At 35.7% G+C, this 22,820-nt stretch overlaps 1 protein-coding gene and 2 long non-coding RNA genes across 4 annotated transcripts in view; 2 read left to right on the forward strand and 1 right to left on the reverse strand.

The window, feature by feature from the left end:
- Positions 1–334: 334 nt before the first annotated feature.
- Positions 335–22,820, forward strand: part of LOC105422438 (uncharacterized) — a 45,565-nt gene continuing 23,079 nt past the window's right edge. The window contains exons 1-4 of one of the 2 annotated variants that reach the window (XM_089076178.1): positions 335–625; positions 2,539–2,882; positions 3,041–4,023; positions 5,139–5,381. In XM_089076178.1, coding sequence (XP_088932304.1) covers positions 3,792–4,023; positions 5,139–5,381 — 475 coding nt within the window. In that variant the 5' untranslated portion in view covers positions 335–625; positions 2,539–2,882; positions 3,041–3,791. Of the gene's footprint in view, positions 626–2,538; positions 4,024–5,138; positions 5,382–22,820 lie in introns of both variants that reach the window. The other variant, XM_089076177.1, reaches the window with a different exon arrangement.
- On the reverse strand, positions 1,811–2,622 carry LOC148936584 (uncharacterized). Its single transcript, XR_016139073.1, has 2 exons — positions 2,508–2,622; positions 1,811–2,426 (listed from the first exon to the last, which is right to left on the reverse strand). It is a non-coding gene; the product is annotated as an uncharacterized LOC148936584 (long non-coding RNA).
- Positions 17,070–18,664, forward strand: LOC112552259 (uncharacterized). The gene is made up of 2 exons (XR_003096527.2): positions 17,070–17,582; positions 18,116–18,664. It is a non-coding gene; the product is annotated as an uncharacterized LOC112552259 (long non-coding RNA).

Here is a 22,820-nt window from a genome sequence, read left to right on the forward strand (position 1 = left end):
TTTTTAAATATTGACTCGTGTATTTTCATAATTATATATTAATTTACTTCAGGTGTCGTATATTTCAAAATACAAAGACGAAAGTTCATGCTTTTCGCAATTTCGTGTTTTCGCGGATCAACGAATAAACAAGCATCCAGGGTACAAGTACTATTCTCTCTCGAAGCTTCTTCATTTCTAGACAATCGTCAACATGCATATTCGTGGAAAGATTTCGAACAACTGAGACGATTTAACGAAAATGAAAGTTTCCGCTTGAAATTCGCCTCGCCTTAGCGGCGCTCCGTTCGGAAATTCATCCGTGATTTAATTTTAGAAGCGCTTTTCGCGTGCACTTCGGCTCAGTCCACTCGTAAGATTCGTCGGGACAAAACGAGTTTTCGACATGTGCTTTCGTCAGAAAAGAAAGAGTGCGTTCGATTATCTAACACTCGGATTTTAATTTCAGTGATATTTTTAACCGTTTCAATTTTTGGTGATACGATATGACTGAAGTGTGGAGTTTAATTGTTACAATTAAATTTATTATTGTTGCAAAAAGGGATAGAGTAAGAATGCGAAATACGTGAAAAAAAGTGAAATTTATTGTTGTGCTAGGAATCTCTTGTTGGACACGCGAAAATAGGTAGAGAATCAGTCTTCGACTATTTTATGACGCGGGAATCTCTAAAAATAGAAATTGTTACAACGCAACAGCGTAACAATTTGTCGCAATTTTAGATATGTTTTTGTCGAGAACAAACTTTTACAAAATTCGTCAAATAGAAATAAAATTTTTTTTCAAACGGAAGATACAATAGTGGTATGATAACGGACCGTGATAACGTGGCGGGATTTTCTCACCTCTCGAAAATCTATCATAAACATCGACGAAAGTAAAAAGAAGTATTAATGATGGATGCGATGAATTCCTATAAGCTTATCCGGTACAAGCGGTCGGCAAAATAGGATTTGCTGCAATAATCGCGTACGCTCGCTCGTTCAATCCTTAATCCTTTAACAACGCTGGAAAGAAAAATATAAAAATTTGTCAAAAATATTTTGTTTTATATTTCACTGTTGCAGAATATAAATATAAAGTCGGCCTCGTTAAAAAATATACAAATTAAAAAAATATAGATTGAAAATACATAATATAAAAAATTATATAGATCATATATGTAAAGTGCAACTGTATACGAACTGTATACGAAATTGTATGTTTTTGTTTTATTTAAAAATTTTTTAAATATATCTATTTGGTGTGGATGATATTACAAAGGACAAAAAAAATACTGTAATAAATGTTTTCCAACATGACAGATGTATAAATACGAAAATAAAAAGTAACATTCACGCATGCAGTAGCAACATATCGAGCGCATCAACCGTTTATTGTGAATTCTCACCCTGAGGAGTGCTCGTCGATGCGAAAATGTACAATTTCGGCTCTGCTCGACGAGGAGGCTCCAGTTATCATCGTCGACGTTAAAAATAACGCAGAGGGCTTTTTACAAGTGTGAAGCGTCTCGCAAAAATTTCTAGGAAACTCTGATAATATCTTTTCTTTTCTACTTTATTTTCTCCTGTCCTCAAAGTTTTATCCTCTCACGTACATATAATTTCATTTTATTTAACATTTACATTTTTCAATGGATTATTGTTTCCGTTATTTTATTTTCATAAAGGACAAGGACTTACATGTTGTACTAAAAAACTTTAGAATTAGTTGACCATGTCTAAATAGGTCAAAAAGATTAAATATTTTTTTATTAAATATTTTAATAAAATTGTTTTTTTAAAAAAAAATCAAGGTGTTAAAGTATTAAAGTTTTTCTTTTTTTTTTTTATCTCCAGGAATTTATAGTGGAAATGTTAAAAGGGATTTGAAAAACTTGAGGACTGAGTGCTACAGACTATATCAGCCTGACAGGTAGAGCTGATATGGTCTGAAAATTGTATGGCGTGTTCAAGTCTTCAAAAGTTCACCCACCGTAAACGTTACAAATATCGGATTTGATCTCTCTTTCTCTCTCTCTCTCTCTCTCTCTCTCTCTCTCTCTCTCTCTCTCTCTCTCTCTCTCTCACGTTTTTCCAGGTTAGTTTCAAACTCAGTGTCATTTATCCGACGCAAATTACGTCGGAATTACGAGACGCTCACGTATATCGCAAAACTGCGAGCAAACTATTATCACGATACTGGGAAATGGGTACTTCGCCCGTCACGCGATCGAATTTGCGCGAACACGACTTGTCGCCTGACGTTAACGTGCGAATCGTCGCTTTATGAAGTTTTTACGTTCTCGTTTCGTGCCCATGCAAAGATATCGCGACATCCTTACGTATATAGAATTTTTTTCTACGACTGCATAAAATATTTTGAATAGAATATCTCTACGCGAAATCCGCATCACAAAAAACTGATACGTCGAATTACGAGAAATTTTCTAAAAAAAAAAATTTTCTATATATATTCTCAAATATATCTTTATTTTCAATAAATTGATTTTGGTTTGGTTTTAACTTACTTAGCCGTAATTTAATATTAATCATTTGTAGAAGTGCCGCCGGTTGGAGTCTTTAACTGTTGTGAGTTGAAAGGTCTAAACGTGGCGATGCGCGGCGATGTCCTCCAGAGGCGATATTCTTGGCGGGACAAACAAGGGTGAACGCACGTACGAAGAGAGAACGACGGCTCGCGCGACTGCACGTACTCTTCGCCCCAAATAGAACGCGCCGCCTGTTGGTAAACTTCGCTCTCTTCTGCCTTTCGATCGCCATCGCGCGCGTTAGCTCGTTTTCCCTCGACGTACGATTCCTTACCTTAAATACAGCCAAGGAATGTCTACTAAAACTGCTCGCAAGAAATTTCAAATAAGATAATTCAGAACTTTATCCCTCAAGTAAGTTCATGAACATGAATACATTGAACTTCAATTCTTTCAAGTTTTAGTTAGGAAAATTATACGACAGTTAAATGTGTAATAAAGTTTTTATAGGAAATTTATTATAATTTGTGGATACGCATATTTGTACAACTTTTAAATCTATGTTTCTAAAGGATTAATCTCGATAGAAGAAAAAAAATTTAATTTAAACACAGCGGACGAAATTATATGCTGGCTACGTTAAATATGAAACACACGTTTATTTAATGGACAAATTCTGGCCGATTGGAAATAATTAAAAGTTTGAAATAAATACAGATATCATGTTGAACTTTGCAATAAACTCGGGTAACTCGGGCAAAATCAAATATCATCCTGAAAATTGATCAATAGTTAGAAAAATGTAAAATCCGCACCCGTGTAGAAAAGTAACTCTTCAATCCGCGTGTGACAGCGGAAACTGCAAAGTGAAAAGTTCCAACGACGGCCGAAAGAGCAGTCGTTCCCTTCACATCCGGTCTGACGGGAGTCGGAAAAATTATTTTTACTTCAATCGCGAGTGTTTCGTCGCAGTTGTCGCGTGTTGCTTCGAACTTGCTATTGTAAGCTTCTTAAAAACTATACTTTACAATATTTTTCTGTGATGATGTTTTTATACACTACAAGGCCTTGATGCATCATATGGTGTTTCTTTTGTAAAAGCAAAAAAAAAGCATTTAGCTAAACACTTTCAAAAATTACATTAAATTTGATGATAATTTGAGAGAGCATAATTCTTGTGAATATAAAATTAATATTGCAAAATACGATTAATATCTTAAAATTTGATTAAACGACAAAGTGTTAATAATAAGTTTAGTGACAACTCTTCTTAAGTACTGTTTTAAAATACTTGGTGTTGTGGAATCAATAAACGCGGAGCAAATGTCCAAAATGTTGCGAATAGAATTGGTGGGTCTTCTATTGTTGACCTGCACGCAAATTCTTACGGAGCATCGTGACTACTATGAAACGCGGAATCAGCAGTATCATCAACGATTTTATGATCTTCAAGAAAGAATAACGAGGGAAATTCGCGTTAAGGAAGGCCGACTACGTGGCATGGTAGTTCAACCAAGAACTAATCACAATCTGCAGCTGGTTGATATCTTTCTTGGTAAGTTTTGGAGTGCTATTACGTTTAACTATATAAAGAATTATCGGTTATATATAACAAAAATATAAAATTCATAAACGTAAAAATGCTCATCACTCTGTGGATGGATGATTTAATTTTCCAAAAACAAAAATCATTATTAAATCTTTTCTATTGCAATGATGATGTTTAATACTAAAAATGAGCGTTGATTTTTTTTTTTTAAGAGAAAGCTGGGTTGGAAATAACTAAACTGCTTATATCGATCGGACATAACAATTTAATTCACCGAAGAAACTAAGCTTGTTGACGCAAAGCTGTCGTTTCATATGCAAGAATCTGGTACAACGGTATCTCGATAGTGTTCGATACTCCGAGGAAACTCGGCTCCGGTCAGTGAGCAAAAGTTTCCTGGCAGCTGCATATATCCGCGCTTTGAGAGTCCCGATACGTCAAAGGATCCAAAACGAGGAGCTCACGCTCCCGCGTCCGTGTATTTCGGGAACAGATATTACTGCCATCGCCGCACATCTCTCCCCTCCGGCTTTCTCCGTCTTTGCTCGCGCGTCCGTCAACTTGCACCGCCACGCGTCGAATTGCATCCGCATGTGCATCACTTTGTATATACCCAAAGTCGAGTTTACGCCGCTCCTTCTTGATAATCATTCATTCGTTCGTGTTCAACGTGTATTTGAGTCACATCTTGCTTGAGACCTGTTAACCTTGTTAGAGAGTTAAGTGAATTAAAAAGAACCGATAAAAATAAATTACATGAAATATATAAATAAATGTTAAGCCGAATCGAGGTCGAATAGAAATTTTAATCGAAATTGACGTTCGATTGTGTTAAATGAAATTAAATTGGGATTTAATTATAATTTAATTTCAACTGATTGAAGAACGATATTCAACTTAATTAGAAGTTAGCAATATTGACGTAAAACGGAATCCTTCATTAAAAATATATTTAACGCTGTAATAATAATAATAATAATAATAATCCGGCGAATAATTTATTTCTTCAAATAAATTTACCCCGTAACAAAAAATGTCATTTACCGTATCACGTTGGTTTAGTATCAAGCTATAAATCTAAAGTACCGTTGTCTAAGTCGATCCTCCCCTATGTGTTTTAGGAGTTCCTTATGCGGAGCCCCCAGTGGGATCCTTCAGATTTTCACCGCCTCGTTCACCGCAACCGTGGAGAGGGGTGCGGCAGTCGCAGGAATTCGCTCCAGTTTGCCCGCAAGTCTTGCCAAATCTTCGAGAGGAAGTAGAATCAGGCAGGTACGAGTACCTGAAGAGGCATTTACCGTACCTGAAGAACCAGAGTGAGGATTGTCTGTATCTCAACATCTACGCTCCTCATCAGGCCGAAGGCGAGTGATTATGGAAATAAGAGATTCGTCATTGTTAATAATATTGCAGTTGGAAGTCGTTTGCGTCGATACGAAATCATTTCCAATTTATGAGATTTAAATATACTGACTTTTGCTGCTTTGTTTTCGTATTGATTGCAAAAACTTGCAATCGTATTGATCGTAAAAAAATCTAAGAGATTATGATTTAATCCGTTTAGTTTCAGCATAAATTGTTATTTTGAATTGATTAAATCTAGATACTTATTTTATTTAATTTCTAATCCAGCATTTCAAATCCAGCTTAATTTAATTTAAATTTAAATTAAGCTAAGAATAAAATGTTCTCACATTTAACGATGTGTGGGAAAGTGAAAAAAATTTTTATTAAAATATATTTATCACTAGGAAGTATGTGATGGAAAAGCAAATAATCAAAGTATTTTACACATCGTATATAGTAGGAACGAGATGTGATTCTCATATTCGAAGCACAGACGACCCGCGGCGGAATAATCCTTCGATAGAATGATGAAAATATCTGGCGTTGAATTGAAACTTTCCTCGGATTTTCCTCGCTACGGCAAAACGAAACATGGGATATTCAACCTACTAGAAAAAGGGAGGATCAGATCGATCGTTCGATCTCGCGCCGGCTCGCGATTATGCGGGCGTATTCGGCTCTGCAACGAGCTTTTCCACACGGTCAACTGCGTAAAACAGCTGCCATCGATTTACGGGGCCGGCGTCATGGTGGAAGGAACGGTCACGTCGAGTTCGGTTTTCGTGTGTGTGTGTGTGTGTGTGTGTGTGTGTGTGTGTGTGTGTGTGTGTGTGTGTGCGTGTGTGTGTGTCGGGTGTGTGTGTGCGTTATAAATTCATTCGCTGTGTCCGTATATATTCATTCCGCCAGTCGGTCGTTCGGTCGGTCGCCCCACCGTATTCACCATTTTACAATACCGTCGGCCCGAGTGGGTTAAAACTCGCGTCGCCAGGCCATTTACTTTAGCGTATGGAAATATCTGCAAGAATTCCAAATCGAATTGATCGGCGGGGGCTTTCGACTCTAGCTGCTACGAGATATCACTCGCAAAACCACACCATCGTGCCACGTCAGCACGCTTGTTTCACGCAGTGATACATTCGTCATGAGCCGACAATTTTTTTTTTTTTTCTATTGCATTTCCGCGACGAAATACGATTTTAAACCAAAATTTTATATTTTGCATTTATTTTAAAATTTCCCTCGCATTTCACGTGGATGTGGATTGTCAAAATTAATGTGAAAACGAAAAGAAGTCGATATTATTCATTTTTTGAAAGTATTTTAAATGTAGTTTGGTATGTATGATAATATGATATAATTTACTTATGAAGATAGCTTGATTTCTGCAAAAATATGCCGTATCTTTTTTATCCATATCGTCTTTCTAATGTGGAAATATGGTTAATCTTTGATCATTGTTTGAAGGGCACTTCTTATCTCTTCAGATAAACGCGATAAACAGCAGTGGATCTTCTCAGCGTTTTCTCAGTAGGCATTAACCCGTTAAAGCAAGCTCGAGTCGAGGATACCGCAATTACCGCAATTGTGGTCGCGCGAGATTGTTATTGCGCGAGATTGTTAGAAAGTAGATTAAAGAATATAATACTAATTTGGTGTTACAAAGTTCTAAAATCCTTGACACGAATGTTTGTTGGGAGATTCCGTGAACATTTTAATTTTGTTTCTATTTTGACATAAAATATGCTTAACTTATTAGCGAGTACATTAAGAGAGAAGCCGCAAACACGGAATTACTATTACGCGTCTCGCGGAATCATTCTACGAAAGACACGTCGAATTTGGGATAAAACGTTCATGACCATCTTCCTCGGTGAAACTCTGTGCTTTGGGGTTGAGTGAAGCTAGAGAGGAAAACGTGTGCACGAGTGCCACTCGAGAAAGTCGCCAGAGCCAACACGGTCTTTGTAACGCCTTGTCGTTCTACGGTTCCAACGAGACCAATTTCTCTTCCATCGTGTTTTATTCGGAAAGGGAAAGAGCGTGAAAGGAAGAGAGGAAGAGGCAAGGGTGCACGTACTTACTGCGCTTTATGCTCAGAGTGCTCCTACCAAATTACGTAATATTATATTGATGATGTATTTATATATATGTATTTTATTTCCCAAATGTGAAGTAGATATTTACTTATTAAGATTTTTATCTAAGCCCCTTTTTCTGCTATTTACAAACATATATATGTAATATGTTATTAGGCTAAGATGAAGCTATTTTATTATTGTTTAAATAAAAAAGGAAGCGAAACAATTGATTTTTCTAAATTAATGAAAAGCAAATAACCGTTTTCTGAAATGATTAAATTTAATGTTTAATTCTTTTAGAGTTGTTCTCCGTCTATAAATCTTGACATAAATCAAATGTCAATTGAATTCGATGACAAATTTGCCGTTCTCTGCTTTATCGTGTAAAAATAATCCTTGATCCTTCAAACTTTTGCTCGCTTGCAATTCTGATCCTCTTTGGATTGTCTGCTCGTAGATTCGAACTCGAATATCGAGGTGAGAAGCTAGCGTTTGAGATCCTCCTTACGGTCGACGCATATTCGGTACGCCGCCATATTGCTTCCCTCCGCCTCTCTAAATCTCGCCCTCGGGCGAGATTTATTCGACTGTGCACCGTAGATCGAGCATTAATGAATTTTCCGATATTTTACAGCGCCGCGGGGGTTGCGATCGTTGAAAGCCAACCCTTCTCTTTCTGCTTCGTATTTTTCGCCTTCATTCTCATCTTTTCTCACTCACACGTGCACATTCATATCCTCTTTTTTTTCTTATATATATATATATATATATATATATATATATATATATATATCCATGAGAGAATAGCAAAATCTGGAGAAATAAAAGGGAAAAATGTGATTTATATTATGGAAATTATGTAAAAACGATATACGCATATCATCATTATGTTATGATAATATTAGAAAATAATTATGAATAAATGCAAACTCTTTAACTTCTAGTATAGTAAAATACAAACTAATTTAATTGACTTTTCACAAATTAAATATTTCTTTGTTTATGTGGAATATATATGTATGTGTGTGGAATATAGTATATATAGTATATATATATATATATATATATATATACATATATTTTTTTTTCGCCTTCATGTACACACACACACACACACACACACACACACACACACACACACACACACACACACACAGGTATATATACATACATACATACATACAGATACATACAATTATATATGTATTCCACACACATAGATATATATATTTACATTATTTATTTATAATGTTAAATAGCCAAAGAAATAATGTATCTGGATCATAATCTAGATCATACAATAGCACACATATATCTTACACTTAAAAAAAATATTATAACGTTTACATATATGATTTGTAAAGTTTCAATATTTAAAAGAGCGAATCTATCTTATGCGCGGAGCAACCCCTTTAACCTGTGACCGGACGGTTTCGATTTATTCACAATCTCGGCACATCTTTCATCGCCCGACCGCGGCTTTTCGCATGTTCGCCGGCCGAAATGCACTGGGAATAAGTTTTGTTTACCAACCGCGCCGCGAGCGGTTTCAAATTAAAATGTCGGAGCGTCCGCGTGGGGCCGATTTTTCCACCTCTCGCAGTGAAGGTACCATAAATCCCGGATAACGGTGGCCGCCCGATGACGTCGTCTGGCGTTTATGAAGGCTAAAGAGAAGGGAAAATAAATAAGAGATTATTAGCATCGTACAGAGTCATTTTCGTGTTGAGAGGCATTGAATATATCATCATAAATGAATCGAAACTGATATTATCAAACTGATATTATCAAAGTTAAAGAAAAAATTTGCTTATCTAATATAAATATCTTTATCATTCTAATATAATGATATGTTTTTAAATAATTTTTATATTATTCTAATAACAAAAAATTTTTTTAAATTTGAAATTTCTATTATTTCCTATTTAAATCATTATTCTCTAAATTTTATGGTAATTACAAGTATCACAAGTATTTTACAAATCTAAGAATTAAAAATTTTTAATTTTATTAATCAAGAATCCGTATAGGTGAAATTCTAATGAAAGACATCTGCAGAACTTCAAGTCCGCCAAAACAAAAGATGGTAGGAATTCTTAATCGGTTCAAAGGATTCGGATCGCTTATAAGGTTTCCTTTAAAACTTCTCAGTTGGATTTTTTTTTTTCGTGAAACTTTGGTAAAAAAGATGCTATCAGTAAAATGAAATACGTTAGGCTTATCTCATCATTTTATTTAGCTCTTTAAATAGCAGTAGACACTTTTCTTCAATGTCTTCAACATTTTTATCGATATTAAAGTTTCAAAGTCTGATTGATAAAAAAATTTGTCAATACATCGTTGCTTCATTAGGAAACTTCAATAAATAAGATCCCGGGATCTAGGAAAAGAAATCGACCAATGACAATCGATGTTCTCGAAAAAAGTTCAGATCACCGGGAAGTTCGACCCGTTAGTAACGTTACGAGCAAACGCCCCAAAGAAATTGGCTTTGTTACGTCAGAAAGCGAAACCGTGCATTTCCGTCATGTTCTCGAGTTTCGTGAAATACATGCTCCTCCTCCTCAAAGGCTGCATCTAATGGCTCGTGTCGCAAAAGTTGTTCCAGTCAGTCTCTCTTCGTCTCTTTACTTCCGTTTAGCCGGCATCACATCACATACATCATTTATTTATATAGGGCAAAGAAACGGATAAGTGTAGTTCAAGCTGCGTGGAAATTTCAAAGTGTATCAATTCTTTATAGGATAAGAAATAGGAATGTCACGAAATGACATAAGAGTAACCAGATTGTAAAAATCATGAAACGATACTCGTATTGTTCGAATGATAATTGCTTTCATTTTTTAAATCCTTTTTGAACATCTTGAAAGATGTGGCAGAAACTTATAAGTTTTTCTTTCCGAGATGTCTTCCCAAGGAATTCAGAACTCTTCAGCGTTGGCTTATTCGCATTCCGGGGCTTTTAGAGTCTACATTTCTTGGATGTTAACTGCATCGAATATTAGGTTTCTTGAACCTGAAGCGTCTTGGATTCTAGATGCGTACAGTTCTACGCTAATTCTCCCCAGAAAATTTAATTCAAAGGAATAAGCATCTGCTCTCTGAACTTTCTGAACTATTTTAATGCAAGTCATTAATATCCATTATCCGCTTTTATCACTTTCGTCATCTCGAACACCCATTAAAACCACGTAAGCAGTCGACAGCTCCTTCAATACATAGGAAACAAAGATCCGAGTTACCGGCAACAACAATGACGAGAAACAGTGGAAAGTAGCGTCTGAAGCGAAAGTTGCAGCCGTCACAACGAGCACGCCGTTTATTTTAAGTTCTTTCAAACTCTGCACCGAAAGGAAACAGCGATCGCGCGAGTTGAAAGAGCGCTGGACGATGGAGGGAAGATATAAAGGAATAAGAAGGAAAAGGAACGAAAGATCGACCGAAAGAGCGGGAGAGAATAGAAACGGGGGGAGGAGGGCAGGGGATATCGTGCTAAAAATAGAAGAAAATGGAGAAATGATGGTCGCTCCAAACCATTAGACAAATTTTATATATAGCGTCGAAAAACTCGTTTGTTTTTGCCGCACGTTGGTTATTGCTTTTCACCCCAAAGCAATAATCGACATTTCGACACGCTTCGAGACGAAAACATTATCTTTTTCTTCCTTTTCATACGCGATAATTGAACAACTATCATCGCCAGGCGAAGAAAGTTTCTTCGTGGGAGCAAATAATTCTTTCTAACTGCTGGATTGTTCCCAAAGGAAGAAACTTTTGATATCGGGATAATAAATATGGAAACTATCTGATATAATTATACCTGCAAATCGATTCTTCATACTTATGTGAAGACGATAGACCTACAATCTATGATAAATAATAATTTTGTAATCACTTGAAACTTGTTCCTTTTCTTCTTTAGCTTTGTGTGGATTTTGTAGACTTTAGGTTTCCCAAGCAAACAGAACATATGTAAGAATCAATTAGCGATTCGCAACAAATAATCCACTAATCCTAACTTAGCACTTCGAGTCGTGCGACCTGGGTATAATGAAATTCTCGGCTGAGTAGTTCATTAACACATGGATCACGTTCGATTCCTCGCACGATATCTGGGCAACGTGGAACCGCGACTAAACATAATCGGCTGAATAGACGGATATTCATGCGGGTCACCCGGAAGGTTCTTGAACGAGGGGGTCGGGAAGGGGTGGCGGCGCGATTCGAGACTTACATAATGATGAACCGAAATCCGTGGCATGCACGGCCGATATGTTACTGTCCGCTTCGATGGCGTCTGATCGCAAGTAGATAGGGGATGAGCAAGCGGCGCATGGCGCATCGCTTTCCTTCCATATTAAGTGGTTAACCCGCGGTTTGCAGGATGCAGTAAGGCATTCGCGAGTGACTTCGCCGGATACTCACGAGAGGACTCGGTGCCTGTAGAAAGCCCTGACTCGATTACTGTCGACTGCTAATATCGGAAGTCCACTCCATACGCTTCCCAATCCGCTTCTGAGAAACAATAGAAACAAAATGAAGAGAAAGGAAAGAAGCGGAAGGAAAAACAACGAAAAATTTACTCTGTTTTGGACAGAATCCATGAATGCACTAACAAAAAATTTCGCGAGGCAGTAAACTTTAATTTTCTTGAACAACTACAAGAGTTTGAAAGATAAAGTTAGCATTTTCTAATCTAATTAATTAGTGTGAAAAGAAAATGGCTCAAAGCTGAATTCACTGTGAGAGAAAAAACAATTTATTTTTTATTGCACTTTGTTCGGCAAATATTAGAAATAATGAAAGATATTTTATTATAAGTGTTTTAAGTGTTTAAGCTACGACAAAAAATATCAAAAGATAATAAGAGTTATACATGTAATAAAAATAAATAATCTTAAAAGAGTTAATTAATTTCAAGACTACAAAATGATTTAATAATTCGAGAAGAAGTCCAAATTTTTAAGGCTAGTTAAAGTCATACGATTAAGGATAGACTATTTAATTGAAAAATTAAATTTAAATATATATCTATCTCTAAAAATTTTAAATTTTGAAAACAGATATTTATTTGTATTAAGAATTATGAATGTAAGAAACATGATGACGATTATAATTTTAATCCATTTTGAAATTATCATTGCAATGATTAGATTTATATTTGTTCCAACTTCACTCCTGAAGAGTGATAGAATTTGTTAGATATCAAGAGATTTAATTGGAACGATTGCAATGATTTTGCTTGTTAGAGGTATTAGAGCATTTAATTGGACGAGTTTCTAGAAACGGCTAGAGTAGTTTATGACACTAATAAATGGAAGCGATTCGTCGACGATAATTACGGATTACAGAAAAACTTTATGGAACCATCGTATTATTTGTTGGGATTTACTTCCATTTATTGTTCACTAATATTTATTGTTTGTTATTATATAATTAGAAATTAATATTTTATTAATATTTTATTATAATTAAAAAATTCCATTTTTATTCCATTTAAAAATGAAATTTTAATAGAGACACTTCCAAAATTTTTACTGTTTCTTTAATATTACTTTTTATTATTCTTATATTTTTGTCTACGTCATTTTAGTATGTCGCTTATTCCTTTTTTACGCAATTTTTCTATTATTTCTAGTTTTACTTTTACGCCACTTATATTTACATTCCTATCCTCTACAATCATTTTATGCGTGTTTATTGAAACGGATGACTCTCGCAAAGAAATGCAGCTTCATCGATCTTCTCGAAGCATTGCTTCGTTCGCGGGGGAAACGTCTTCGACTATTTCCGTACGTTTGCACGCGGGCACGAAAACATGAAGCTGCCACCGCGACGCTGCCATCCCTTCTCCCCCGCTCTCGCATCGGTGAGACAAATCGATGCTTCATGAATTTACAGCGGATGAGCCGCTCGGTCGTTTCATGAAATAGCGCGTTACAAACCGATTCCCATCGATTCGCTGCGATTTGTAAACCATCGGTCGCTTCAGTCCCTCACCCTCACCCTCACCCTCACCCTCCTCACTCTCCTTTGCCATGAGGAGACGCAGCTGCTAAGTTTTCGTCCAACAAGATAAGCGAAGCAATTGTACCACGAGATGTCCTGGGTGGAGTCGCTTTTCCCCAAAATGGATTTCTGTGAATCGCTAATATGCTGAGAAAGATTTAATGGAATTCCCCGACTTTAGAAGAGAGTTTGCAAAATACCGCAATGTCCCGAAAGATGTATTACGCCGGCAAGAAGTATGCCAGCATTTTGTAGTTTGCCTTTTCTTACAGGACACTTATCCTGAACTTGGAATATCCACATTTTTCAAGATATGATTAGACTTTGAATTTAGTTTCTTGTATGAGTTTAAAAACTTTTTATCTTAAAATATATTAAACGTTTAAGAATATATCATTTTCTACACTTCTAAATTCTTTTCTTTTACCGCCTTCCAAATTTTTTCAATTTTCCTACTTTTATTTATATCTATATTTTTATTATTTCAAATATAACGTATTATTGTTATAATCTTCAATATTTCAAAAATAAACGCACATTATCCATGCAAATCTTTTTCTTCTTTTTTTTTTACTATAGTATATATTAATAATTGCATACGAACTTTAGTTCCTAGTTTCAAATATGTTCTAGGATTTACATCGAAATTGATATGGCCGAAACTGATATGATGTTCTTTCATAGGATTAACGCAAGATAAGCTACGTAAGTTCGGTAAACTCCCAAGCTCACTTGCGCGTTATTTTACAGGCGGCTTTTACCTTTGCCTGACAATAAAGCTAGCACTCGGCTCACTGCTATCCCGAAGCCACCCTTTACGCATCAGCATAATGGAAAAGTTATCGAAACGCTTTAGAACGGATCTTGAAAGTTACGGCAACAAATTCGCGAACGTTAACTTATCGGCTTCCTCTTTAGACGCCCTCAAAACTAATAATGTATCATGATGCTATCAGTTTTCATGTTGGGAAAGGAAAGCCGATAAGAGAAAAATGTTTACCGATGTTGGAACTATACGAGCATGACTAACTGTATCCAACAGTACAATCTCAACTTTTGATTGATCGTAACTGATCTCACGTCATAGTTTTGGATAGATTTATAGAATACAATTTAAAATTATTATTTTGTAACCATAAAATTGCCAAAAGTATAAATTATTAAATGTTACTCGGTTAAAATATTAGAGAGATTAATAAAATGTAAATTACTAGATCCGTAAAATTGAAGATTGATATATTATTATTATAAATTATCTTAGACAGATATTTTGCTGACTTATTTTATACAGACTAGTTTATCCGATTAACTTTATATGATTCAGTTTGTGCAAATCATTTTACGAGAACATTATTGAAAAGCATTTTGAAGCGATGAATATGGAATATTGATGTTGGAATTAGCGAGCTCTTTTGCAATCTAATTAATGTGGTGTCTGTTTACCATACTGACCATATTTAACAGACATAACATCAACAAAATTACAACATGAATATACAGGGCCGCGTAGCTTCCTTTAACGACACATTTGTCAGCGACTTTGAATTAAATTATTCGCCATATTTACAATTTTATTAAAAAAAAAAAAATGAAGAGATACTTTTTGCATTTTCACGGCGAAGGCAACCGATTCCTAATGAGGTCGTGGTAGTTTATCGTGGAAGCATATCAGAAATTATGAACGTGGACCGTAAACGGGAGCCAACACTTTTCTAGTTGCAAGATGGCCGCAATGGGTATCGTGCAGCGGGCGCAACTCCCATTAAGCATCTCCAAGCTGCAAGTAGACCGGACTAACTGCACCATGCTCGACTTCTTACATTCTAATGAATATAAATATCGCCCTCTCGCTCCGTCCAGGTCTCTTCTCCTCGGCCTCCGTACCCTCCGTATAATTGTTTCCGAGGGAGCTCCTAGACTTCCAGATAAAGTTCCTATTATTTTACTAACAGTGCTTCCCCCATTGCTTCTGCACCAGCCTCTCTAACAATCCTTCTCGCCCCTTCTCTCTCACCGCTAGCTTTCGTATTCTACTCTCCGATAGCGGTCGAGAGCGGTGCTCGAAGTGGACTCGCATCGCTCGATAAAATCTTCCGTGGCTCCACAAATTTTATTTATCGCATTCTGAAAGTGCTTGTTTAACACGTACGTTCGAAACATATCGCTCGCCGAGAATCGATACGCGCCCCCGTGCTTGCCACGCCCCCGCGTTTATTTTGATGAAATTCCTAAGAGAGAAACATATCGCGTTTAAAAGTCAAATCCGCGGAAAATCGATAAAGATATTAATAACGATTTAGTCTCAAGGTGCCAAAAGTCACCAGCTCCTTGCTCACTTCCTAACGAATTTTTGTCACCTTGAATTCTGACATCAAAAACGTTTTTGAACTCTTGCTGGCTGTATTTAGTTCTAAGTCTTGGAATTCTAAATTTGTCAATTTCTATATCTTGAATTTTTGGCATGCACCTTGCACCTTTGATTCCGCGAATCATTAACATTTCCATTTTAGATTTTCAATGTTCCTTTCTCAAGAATTTATTTTCTTAAGTTCTTGGCATTTTATCAAATAGCTAAAATTCTCTATATTTTAATTATTGGAATTTTAAATTTCTATTTGCGTAAAAAAACATTTTCATGTGCCCTTGGCATAATATACATAACGACTAAGAACGTCAAATTGTAGCGATTTTAATTACGTTGTCGTACGTTTCATTATGAAACCATTGTAATAATATTGCAACGTGATATCTGCAATATTGATTGCTGCGATATTGAATGTCAAATGTAAAAAGCTTTTAAATGATAGCAAGTCAACGGCACTGTCATTCAATATGATTCTCTTTTTTGTGCCCAGTAGCACAGCGGGCATTTATATTTCATTCCTTGCAGGAGCCAGTGACGGTCGGGATATCATTAAAATATTTATTTCCCGGCCGCGGAAATAGCTATTTCGACGCAAACAGGGTCGCTGAAGCTCGTATTATGCGCGAGAGAACGAGGCGCACATGTTCGCGAACTATTGTTGATCTCGACATATTATCTTCAATTAGCTGACAGAAGTGACACAAACCCTTTTCAGTTGACCAGGGTTTAAACTTCACTTAACCCGCATTAAATTACGCATTTCAATGTAGGTTGTATAACGATGTCTGTCTTAATCTTCCGAGTGAGTCTCTTCGCCAGGATTACACGCCAGGATAGCAGGATTGTTGGAGAGCATTTAGGATTTAGTAGACGAAAATTACGAGCAAGGAGTTAGACGAAAATACGGAAGCGACGCTTCGAGATCGCTTTAAACAGTATTATGATGACAGCAATGCCGTCAAAGTAATTATCGTCTGAAAGCATAATCTTTAGTTAGATATCGAAATTGCTTAATTTTCATTACAGACTTTTCGATACAATGTAATTAATAGTCATGTAAATATTTTCAATTTAAAGACAATATAATATTACAATTATTTTCTTAACGACATGAAAAGAAATGGACGATTAAAAGTTTCTTGTGAAAATTTAAGATTTTAAAATCTTAGACTCTTAAAAACTCAGAAGAATGAAGAAATTCTTAGATATGTTGGAAAAAGGAACTTAATGGATTTCATGAATGAAAAATTACATTCGAAAGTCTTAAAAATATTATAAAAGGTTATTCAAGAATATTATCCAGAAGATAAATTCAGAACAATCCAAATCTAATATTGAAGGCTTTCCGTTTGGAATTCGAGCCTCAACATTTGTGCATTCCGGAACTTGGTGTCTTTCTCAACATAACAAAGGGACGCGCGTGGGTTTAATCGATTGAGACGGCAGATAATCGTGGCACTCGCGGTGGAAGCTTCCGGCATGTAACAGAACATCGTAAGTCCTCTTAACATGACTCGCACAATGGCGGGGAGTAAGGCCGGTGTGTTTCCATGACCGGGTCAGTTCCATAATACCACGCGGACGGCGGCGCGGCAAGAGCCGAGCGTGGGATGAATGTTACATGTGCATGCCACTCAGCAGATTGCAGCCGACTGAAGTGCAGTCAGATATGCCGCACAACGATAGTAGCATCATCCTCGAATGGCGCGGACATTAGCGATGGCGCTCGTCGAAAATCTAAGCTGTCCATTGGCGTAACTTTGGTAAACAATCTTATCTAAATGTGTGTCTTACGAGCAAAAGAAGTGCTCTTCTTGCTCGTTTCACGTAATTAACGCATAGTCAACTTTTAATTTAATAGAGAAAGAATTAAAATTATTCAATTATACGTCAATTGTTGAGAGTCTTTCGAATAATTGATAAGGAATTGATAGTATTAGAAAATGGAAAACACAAAATACAAAAATACTAATATGGAATTGCTATAAAAAAGTTAAAAACTTATATTAAAACATACATGTATCAAGAAAATTTTAAATTTAATTTTTAGAAAACAATACAGATATCAATATAATGAAATTGTTTAAAATGAAATTTAAAAAAAAAAAAATATATATATATATACAGATATCCAAAACTCCACAAATTTCCACTAAAGGTTAACAATTCCAACAATCTAAAGTACTGAAGTTTCACAGATTGAAATTTCCAAAGATTCAAAGTTTCAAAGTTTGAAAGTTCTAATGGCTAGAAGTTTCAAAGGTCCAGTGTTCTAAATATCTGAACTTTTGGGCAGGTACTAAGACGACGCCAATGTAAAGAGTATTTTGCCATCATAAAAATGCCGAGCGGTCATCTATACATCCGTGGTACGACGCGGTCGAAATAGTTAAATAGAGATAATGGACCGGAATGGGATTGGCTCCTCGATGATGCTGCTCGTTCGGATTATGAAGATGGATGAAAGCAATCACACTCGCCGCAAGCGAGTCCGTAACTTCACATTTTCAGAGAACAAATCATGATCTGAACGTCCATTCTCTTCTCTATTTTTTCGTCATTTTACATATTACTTCATATTTCTGTCATTGTAAACACAGTAAAACATATGAAATGCGACTTGAAGATAATGGATTCATTGTTATCATCATTAATGAAAAAAAATATTTTTAATATTATATCTTATTGTTATCTATTATTATCGTGTATGTAAATAAATATTTGATAAAACAAGATTATGTTTATACATATATGTTACACATATATATCTCATAGATATATACCAATTAATAATACAATTGTATTAACATATACAACTATATAAATATATACGACTTAATCATCATGTATTTCATTATTTTCTTGTAATTTGTATAATAAGTATAATAATTAATAATAATTTGATTGATTACTGATTAATATTATTGTACATAGTTGCTAATAATAATAACAATTATATTACATTATTTTAATTCTAAGTTTTGAAATACCTTTTATTGAATTTTAACATTGATAATTTGCTATTCTGATTATCCGCATTGTCTTTATCGAAGGAGCAAACACTAGACATTGTAAAAGCCTAATCTCAAAATCTCTAATCTCAATCCTAGCAACTGAGAGATAAAGATATAAATAACAGTTACCAAATCGGTGCAATGATTAAAACGCGACGCAGGGTATTACTTAGAGGATATTTTCAGTCTGTGAGAATAGTCGTTCTTCATTTAATTATTTTCTCCCGATATCTCACGGCACTCTGAATCCATCTGTAAATTAAGTTGGCCACTGCTGCATTCTGAAGAGGTGGTGCGCCAGCAAAGATTGCGCAAAGCAAAGCTCACAGACACCTGCAACCCTCGCTTTGCTCGGTACAAAGGAAAGGCCCTCTATTCTTTTTCAGCACGCGTCTCTCACCTCGGCATTCAATTATCCGCCAAGGGCAATGGAGTCACCGACTTCTCAACAGAGAACCTACCTCTTAACGCGTTTCCGCGCTAGCCTCCAAGCGAACAATTTATGAGTGTTTTCTTCAAGAATGCATTTAACCTCAGAATACTGGGAGTGGATAGGCGTATTGTACTGTAAATTCGACATCTACAATTTTCTCAGTATAGGGTGCCTTTGCATGCAGCCTGTTGGGAGAAAATTGTATTTTTAATGCCCCATTCACGAGATAATTGAATCAATTGTTTGAGAAACTAAACAAGTCAACTGTCATGCATTTGAGAAAATTAGTTGTTTATTTTATTCAAATCTCACGATTAAATTATTTGATTATGAGACTAGTCGAAAGAGATCTTTAATTTCTTTCGTTACGATTAAGTGATTATTTTGAGTCTGCACCGACGAATTTTCGGGATATATTTGTTTCAGCTTCAACAAAGTGCTGTCCGCATTAATGCGGTTTAGATACAATCGATAGTGCTATGCCAAAGGCACAATACTGCAGAGCGAAATTTTGGAATCGCGGGTATGCTGGACCACGATGTGGTAAATGATAATAGTCGCTCCGAATTTACGTTTCGGAATTTTTCATTGCAGTCGTTTCTGATGAATGGAGCATGGACACAATACGTGGCGTACGACGGTTTAACATATTTTGCGTGATATATCGCGACGCCTTTTGCCACGAGGCCATTGATCGCTACTGCCACGGTATCCGTGCGATATTTCATACGTTTCGATGAGGTATTTTGAGATATAATCGTCGGAATCTGGAACCAGCAGCGACGCGATAAAAAGTCATAATGCCCTCATTTATAATGGCCTCAGACCAAGCACACAATCTGTCAGCGACAAATCGATATGCATTTTTGATCGTGTTAATTGGAAAATTAGTGACCCCGGAAACATGCAGATTCAGACCCCGCTTCCCCTCACCTCGCTCGCGTAACTAGGTTTGGTTAGCTAACGTTGGTTCATATTATGTTACGTATGGATCATATTCCAATTTTCCACAAACGGTTAAATAATCTCAAAATCAAAAGGTTCAAATATCTAGAGTAACAAAATTAAGAAATTGGGAAAGTTAAAAATCTCAAATACACAAAATTTAAAAAATTCTAAAAATATCTATATCTGTTTTAATTTTATATAATACAATAATTTAAACAAATTCAGATATTTAAAGAAATATTTTTTAATTAAGGAAAGTATTAGAGAGAAGTCTTAGAAAGGATTTTAGATTAAAGGAATGCTAAAGTTTGAAAAATCGAAAGCTTGTTCGATGTGATTTAAAATCCAGAAACCTGAAAATCTAGACACACAAATATCTGCATAGTATGTAATACGTATATTTGAGCCGGCACGCTTCAGCGCACAACTCGACTATGAGTGAACGTAAATCGCCAGAGGGAAACGCTATACAAGGGGAAAAAGGGAAATACGTGAAGCTGAATGCGAGGGCGTAACGATGTAACGACTTTTGTGCGAGGAATGTGCGCGATACCCGTGACGAGCCCCGAGTGCGAGGAATCTCTACGGAATGCCCCGAGATACAGCAATATGCATATACGAGATGCAACTCGAGAGTTATGCATAGCATTAAATGTAAAGTGTAATACGCGAAAATGAGAGCCTTTTTAGCAGTGAGTTCTGATAATGATAATGAGATCATGATAATGGAATGTCAGTAATTTACTCTCTAAATCAGGATGATAAATAAAGATTTGGTAATTCAACACAATTTTTAATACACGGAAATGAAACTTTACAGTCATGGATTAATTTAGTCACGTAACTATCGTAAAAGACCGTTTTAACGGCAAAAACATTCCTTCAAAAGGAATCTTTTATAGTCTTATAAAGTGATATTAACGAAAATATGAAAATCTGGTTTTTTTTTTTTAAGGGATGTTTTTATACTTAAAACTATTTTCTATCGAAATGAAATAGCTATGTAATTATATCTATATTTACTGCATTTCTATAAATACCTAGATATTTTGAATATTTGATTAGCCGAATCTTTCTTGTAAAATAAAGAAATTCGAATAGTTAGAATGTGATAATTATTAGAATTGATCAAATATTTTCATTGATTACCGCGTTTAAAAAAACATTCAATGATTTGAAAAAATTGTCAATTTGGACCATTTGTTTTATTTGAAAACGCCAGTAAATTCTAAATATACGAAACTTTAATAGCACAATATCAAATATCGGGGACACAAATTTTCACGCAGACAACCACTATCAAAAACCACAGCGGATTCACAGCGGTTGCTTCCGTGGCGTCTAGACGGGTGATGTATTTGACCGGAAGTGAGGTCGATCGATTATAGTGGAGAATGTATAACGATTGACGTGCCGCGGTGCATCGCTCAAGCGGATGTAACGGTATCGTGTCGTAATTTCGGAAAACGACGCTCGAGGCAATGCTACACTCGCCGCAGTAGAAATACAAACAGCGGGGATAGGGGGAGGGTAATACAACATCTCTCTCTCTCTCTCTTTCTCCCATTTCGAATTGCCAACTCTCCGGTCGCAGCCCCCGTCATCCCCTCCGCCGGTTTCTCTGCGATAAATTATGTGCGTAGCCCGTGGGGTAAACTGCGACCTGTGGCAGGTATGCAGTAACGATCGGAGGAGTTGGATTTGGACGGCTACATTTCCAACCGAACTTGCTTGATTTTGAGGGAAGCTTCATGATTATTGCAAATCGAAATTGTAATGTTGCCTGGGAACTTCATGATTATTGCAAATTATAACGTATCAAGGGAACGTTTCATGATTATTACAAATCAAAATTATAACGTTTTACACAATTTTATAGGATTTCTAAATTAAAACATATGTATTTATTTTATAAATTGTATATATGTTCCTATATATGTATGTACCTATAAAAGTTTGAATACTCTCTCCTGTATATATATATATATACATACACATAACACTTTAATATACAAAAACAAGATGAGTTTTTGTGAAAAGAGCACAACTAATTCTGCATTACAATGAAAAATTATTCACAAAATATAATTGGTCACTTCTTTTCTGTAAAAAAATATAATTATGCTTAATTAACATTTTATTCATTTCTGTGAATATGGATCATAATTAAAATTTTTTCCGCAAACATATTTCAAAGCTTTTACAATGAAAATTGGAAAACCTTTTAAAGTTTATAAAATCTTGTGGATCTCGCGTTTAAATATTGAAAATTCATATTTTTATATTTCTATATTTCCTTTAATTTGATATCCCTTTGAAAAGGGAAATAGAGCATCAGAACGTTTTAAACATATCGACATTAAAGATGAAAGCCAAAATTAATCTTCATCGGGGTCAATACTGCATTATTGCAGCAAATGCGGATAAATTCTTGAATAATAAAAGACTATTACTGATAATAGAAATTCGAGTTAATCGCGTTCCAGCGGAAAGCGAAGCGTTACGGTATCGCGTTATTAAATGCAATAAAGCTTTTAGAGAACGCGTTTAAATGCATGAAGCGTAGTAGGACTCGCAGGACTTATCCCGCGGAACCTAGCCAGGAC

The sequence above is a fragment of the Pogonomyrmex barbatus genome, unplaced genomic scaffold (assembly GCF_055798465.1).
Source record: "Pogonomyrmex barbatus isolate J1 unplaced genomic scaffold, ASM5579846v1 scaffold2, whole genome shotgun sequence".
NCBI classification, from domain to species: domain Eukaryota; kingdom Metazoa; phylum Arthropoda; class Insecta; order Hymenoptera; family Formicidae; genus Pogonomyrmex; species Pogonomyrmex barbatus.